The 5,761-nt window shown below is 50.1% G+C and overlaps 1 protein-coding gene across 1 annotated transcript; it reads left to right on the top strand.

Moving 5' to 3' along the window:
- The first annotated feature begins 4,558 nt into the window (after positions 1-4,558).
- On the top strand, positions 4,559-5,389 carry LOC124674363 (ribulose bisphosphate carboxylase small subunit, chloroplastic 1-like). The gene is made up of 2 exons (XM_047210404.1): positions 4,559-4,720; positions 4,837-5,389. Exons 1-2 carry the CDS (start codon positions 4,574-4,576, stop codon positions 5,215-5,217), a joined length of 528 nt encoding a protein of 175 aa, XP_047066360.1. The 5' UTR covers positions 4,559-4,573; the 3' UTR covers positions 5,218-5,389.
- The last annotated feature ends 372 nt before the right edge of the window (positions 5,390-5,761 follow it).

Below are 5,761 nucleotides of genomic sequence, written 5' to 3'. Positions count from 1 at the left end.
TCTCCTCTTGATACCCGATGATACATAAGTAATAGGACTTAGGCAGTATAAAGTTCTCATCAATCAAAGTATCGTTTAGGAACAAGTTCACCTGTTGATTAAGTAGCTTCGCACGAGCTCTTGTAATTGGTCCAATCCGAACTTCATTGGACTTGAGCTTCACAGCAGGTTCATCTTCGTTTGTTAATGACGGAGGTAGTAGTGAGGTAGGGATGTCCTCATCAGCCGACTTCAACGCCAAGAGCGCGCGCAACAAGGCAAACCGGGGCACTGGAGGAACACACAGTGCGGGAAGCCGCAGCACTGAGCGCTACAGGAAGCACAAGGTACATATATACATGGAACAACTTGCATTTATTTCCCCTCATATTACTACTTGATACACATAACATTTATCTTGCTCGTGCGGGAGGCGGAACTCGGGGAGCCTCTCACCGAGGTGGGAGGGTGGCGGAAGATGAAGCCGAAGCAGCCCGATCCGAGCCAGCCTCAGCCCTCGCTGCCCGAGTACTTCGGCTATGCCGAAGAGGAGTTGGAGAAGTACTGCTCGGTGTTCAAGGGTCTTCATCCGGAGGTGGATGATCCTATTGAGCAGGAGACCGACTTGACGACGATTATGGTGGCGGGGAGCGGCGCGGAGCATGGCCGCACGAAGCTTCTTAGTGGGGTGATCAAGCCGCGAGAGGACCCTCACGCGGATCAGGTCTACCCTCACCACCGGCGACCCACCGGTCGCGCCTCCTCGACACCGTCGTACGGATGTAAGTTTTCTCATTTCCATCTTCTTTCCAACATTCATCCCTGAATGGCTAAATTGACATGACTCCTTTTCTTGGAAATTGTAGGCTCACTTTGAGGCCGCCTACGCGGCCGCTTATGAGAAGTACTTGACGGTTGTAGCGAGTGGGACCTCAAGAGAGCGGCTTGGGAAGAGTACCGGGAGGCGACGAGTCGTGTAAGTTCCAATCTTTTATGGTTCGAAGACATGACAAGTCCCACCTCCCCTTTTTTATATCTGCGGCGCTTGACATCTAAACTATCTTGCGGGCGCTCGGGACGTTCTTCTTGACTCGGAGAGAGGATCGCACTTCCGGCCGAGGAGCCAGCTAGGCCGGGGCCGACTCCAGTGTGCCCATCAAGGGAAGCTTTCGCGGCCACATACTACGCACGGACTCCGGTAAGTCCTGTGCCTAACCATTGTCTAAGCTGCTTTCACCGCTTTCCTTTCGCATGTCTAAGATGCTAACTCTTGTCAAACATGTAGGGCACGGGAAGTTCGCGGAACCGACCCTCTCCTGGTTCGTCGCGCGAGGGCACACCGATGCACCCGGCCGCCATTCTCCCGGTGCTTCGGGTTTTTCTCCTGCGGCGATGGTTCAGGCCATGGTTCTACTTCGGTCTACCTTGACAAAGGCCGGACGCCTGAATTTACAAGTCAGGAACTTGGTTGGACCCCCTGATCTTAGTTCCCCCTTAGCTAGGTGTCTAGCGGGTGTGCGTCGATCATGTGTGCCATGTGTCGACGGTGTATGATGATCGTGTGTGCTACATGCTACATATTTGTATCACGATGATGTTGTTGCTACATTTGATATGATGACGATGATGATTATGTGATGTGCTACATTTGTGATGCATTTCAATGTATATTACTGCCATTTGTGATGATTATTTGCTTGTGCTTGCTGTGTCCTGGACCAGGAAAAGCGCGGGAAACCAAATGGTAAAGTGCTGTGCCGACGGCATAGCCGTCGGCACAGCCCCTAGCCGTGCCAAATGGCGAGGAGACTGTGCGTGCGACGACTGGCCGTCGGCACGGACGAAAGGGGCCGTGGACGCGTGGCGGCTCCGGGCCGTCCGAGCACAGCGAGCTGGGCCGACGGCCTGGCCGTCGGCACAACTCCCTTCCTGGCCTAACGGCCGTTAGACGCTCGATGGGCCCCACTCGGACTGTGCCGACGGCTACTTGTGCCGACGGCGTTGTCGACCGACGTCGGGCTGGACGCCGTGCGCGACGGCAGAGTCCGTGCCGGCGAGCGGCAGGGGCTGTGCCGAGGCGATATTGTGCCGACGGCGGTGTGCCGACGGCAGCCGTCGACATGGCCTGTGCTGACGGCGGCCGTCCGGCACGAGCTCTGTGCCGACGGCAGCGTACGTTGTGCCGACGGCTGCCGGCCGTCGGCCCCTCGGCGGGTTCCCGTGGTGCTCTTTTACACGGTCATGTGAATTGTTTGGGAAGAACAACCCGAAAGGTGGCTAAAAGTGTGTTCTGTCACATGAGAGGGCCCACAAAATCTAGGTCTTTCGGATTTTCCTAGCCCAAAAGGTACTAGTCGGGTTAGGCTAGCCCGACGGTGTAATAGTTTTGAAATAATTGGAAAACATGTAATATTTATGGAACTAAAGGAAAATAGATATATATTTTTTTAAAAAATCATTGGTATTGTACAAGAACCGTCCTCTCCATGGTTTACCTCCATACGCTAAGAGCTACTCCATTCGTCCGCAAATAAGTGTACATCTAGATTTTATGTTTAGTCAAACTCTTTAAATTTTGACCAAATATATAGGGCAGCATTTATGATACTAATTTAGTATCCCGAGATTCGTTTTGAATTGTAGTTTTAAATTATACTAAAATCTCATCATATATGTTGCTACTTTTTTTTTTCCACGGTTGGTCAAAACTTAAAATGTTTAACTTAATACAAAAGCTAGAAGTACATTTATTTGTGGACGGATGGAGTATGTTCCAACTTATGTTTTGAACTTATGGTGTTTCTAGACTGGAATCGGAGAACGTGAGGAGGAGTTAAGAGCTTTGTTCCTCGTTAGCAGATCAACAAAACAGAAAGTAAATAATATACGAAAAGTGTTTTTAGCTCCCGAGCTCCAGTGCTCTCGCTATGTTAAAAAAATGAAAAATATTTCTACAAGTTATAAAAATCATGAAAATAATTCTGAAGACTGTCATTGATACATTCCACGATCATGCAAAATCCCAATCCGAAATTCTTTTTATTTTGAGCTAGACAAAATTGATAAAATCTGATATGTTTTGGAGATTTGAAAATGACTACTCAGATCTACAATTTTATCATTTTTGTGTACCTCAGACTATTAAGTATTTGAAATTGATTTTTTTGCATATTTGTGGGATACATCATTGACTATGTGTGGATTTTTTCCATTTTTTTTGAAACTGAAAAATATGATTTTTATTTTTAAAAACAACAAGATCACTGGTGCCCATGTGGACCGGTATATTTTTTGAGCAACCGGTATTATTATTGTTTTATTTTAAGACAAAGTAAAAGAAGTCGCAAGAAGTAGAGAACTTAGGCCATAAGCCATAGCGAAAGTCAGCCAAGCATACCGACAGAGGGGCCGTTTTTTTCTTAAGCGGAAGAGCCGAGGTTGATCCCAGGTGGAACAAAATCAGACGAGTCCTAAGAGCATCCCCACTCGTTGGCGCTTCCCACGTCCAAATCCGGCGAAATTTTTGTCCGGATTGGAGGAAGATTTGGCGTGGGGAGGAGTAGTTTCCCAGTCGTGTGCTCCCCAAGCGGCGTTTCTCGGGGAAAAAGAGGATGGCTCGGGGAATCCGGACGAAAGAGGAGACACGTGGACGTGAGCGGTTGGTTTAGCTTCATCCGGAGTCCCCGGGAGACCCCCCGGGAAACCGAGGATGGCATGGGGAGTCCGGACGAAAATAGGCTCAAATCCGGACCAAAACGAGGAACCGGAGGCCTGACTGGGCCGTTTTTTACCGTCCGGTTGAAAAAAAAGTGGCTGTGGGGGCTCTGTGGGGAGACGAGTGGAGATGCTTTAACCCTAACCACACATTTCTCCTCGACAAGAAAGGCGGCGGCCCATGGCGGTGCGGCCAGTTTGCTCGCCGGCGCGCGCGGCTCCGTCGATCTTGCCGGACTGCGTCGCGCGCCTGGCCGCGGGATTCCGGTGCCGTTTCTCCGGTGAGTTCCCCCCTCCGACACCGCTCACGACCTCGACAACCTGCGCCGTCGCTTCCCGCGACGCTGCTTGTACAGCTTCGCCGGCGTCCTCGCGGAGTCCCTCGACGGTACGGATCCGTTGGACGCGGCCGTTCTCACAGCAGCCACCCAAAGGTCAAATTTTTTCTCCTATTCCTCGATATGTTGCTGCTGTTGGAGAGCGTTGTGCAGATGTTCCAGACTTGACCATGCCCATCTGCTATTTTGTCAAGACGTTCTGGCTCTGGTTGTGCATTTGGTAGACAGCTGATGGAAGCTCTGAGACCCCAGTAATGTAGATAAGTATGTGGCGACCAGTCAATGACATGTACGACAGAAATCTGGAGCACAGATATGTATCCGACGGCCATCCCTCTTCCCCTGATCCGGACAGATAAGGCACCTTGCAGGAGGCAAACACCACAGCCACCCACACCATATCTCGAATGAATGGAATGGAACAGAGCTGGGCATATCTAGCAATATATACACCGTGGGTGACCCGGCGATTGTGCACCCCTGCCTCCTCCTCTTCTTAGTAAAGCATATACAACTAGGCAGCTAGCTAGGTGCGCACTACAATGGCCCCTGCCGTGATGGCTTCCTCGGCCACTACCACCGTGGCACCCTTCCAGGGCCTCAAGTCCACCGCTGGCCTCCCCGTCAGCCGCCGCAGCGCCGCCAGCCTCGGCAGCGTCAGCAACGGTGGAAGGATCAGGTGCATGCAGGTATGTGCATCTTTAAAGTAGTAAATGCACGAGTTTTATTGACAGTCCAATTCACTCCGCACCAAATATTGAGCTGACATCCATCTCATGTATATGTGTTCTGATCAACAATTCAGGTGTGGCCGATTGAGGGCATCAAGAAATTCGAGACCCTATCTTACCTGCCACCGCTCTCGCCCGAGGCCCTCCTGAAGCAGATCGACTTTTTGATCCGCTCCAAATGGGTTCCCTGCTTGGAGTTCAGCAAGGTTGGCTTCATCTTCCGTGAGTTCGGGAGCACTCCCGGATACTACGACGGCAGGTACTGGACAATGTGGAAGCTGCCCATGTTCGGCTGCACTGACGCCGCCCAGGTCCTCAAGGAGGTGGAGGAGGTCAAGAAGGAGTACCCTGACGCCTATGTCCGCATCATCGGTTTCGACAACATCCGTCAGGTGCAGTGCGTCAGCTTCATCGCCTTCAAGCCACCAGGCTGCGAGGAGTCCGGCAAGGCATAAAATGTGACCCAGGAATACCAGATGCTAGATGAAGTGTCTGTTAAAATTTGTCGACAATTCCGCTTTTATCGTTTTACTTCTGGTTCCATGTAACTGTGTAGGGGCCAACTGTGTATGTACACATATATGTATGTACCTACCTCGCAGCCTTGAGTAAGTCTGTTCCATGTTAGCTTGCCTTCGTTGCATGATGTGTGCTTTTCTGTTGTTGCTGTTGAGTGATTATATCAGCCGGGAGTCGATGGTGGCTTGAACTTATACGTAGATTTGTTACGTTGTTGTGTTAGGTTTGAGGTTGAATTCTTATATCAATAGCTGGCAGTGATCAGTTGCTCTTTGATCCAAAAATATGTATAGAAATTAAGTATGGTTTGTGTCAAAATTTTGAGCATGGCGAGAGGTAATCGATGGAGTGGTGTATTTCTAGTCGATCGGCAGTAACGATGGTTGAGATCCAAGGAAATAGACGAGCATTTTGGAAAATACATGAGTCAACAAGGATCTTTGGGAATCAGGTGGACGCGATTTTTGATAAATTTTTTTT

The sequence above is a fragment of the Lolium rigidum genome, chromosome 7 (assembly GCF_022539505.1).
Source record: "Lolium rigidum isolate FL_2022 chromosome 7, APGP_CSIRO_Lrig_0.1, whole genome shotgun sequence".
In the NCBI taxonomy this organism is placed as follows: Eukaryota; Viridiplantae; Streptophyta; class Magnoliopsida; order Poales; family Poaceae; genus Lolium; species Lolium rigidum.
The sequence above is the reverse complement of the archived record's forward strand: the minus strand, read 5'-3'. Positions and strand labels throughout refer to the sequence as shown.

Excerpts from the sequence above, each read along its gene's own strand:
- LOC124674363 (XM_047210404.1), top strand. The coding sequence starts at position 4,574 with ATGGCCCCTGCCGTGATGGCTTCCTCGGCCACTACCACCGTGGCACCC. Across the intron at positions 4,721-4,836 it reads GAAGGATCAGGTGCATGCAG|GTGTGGCCGATTGAGGGCAT; the intron begins GTATGTGCATCT and ends TCAACAATTCAG.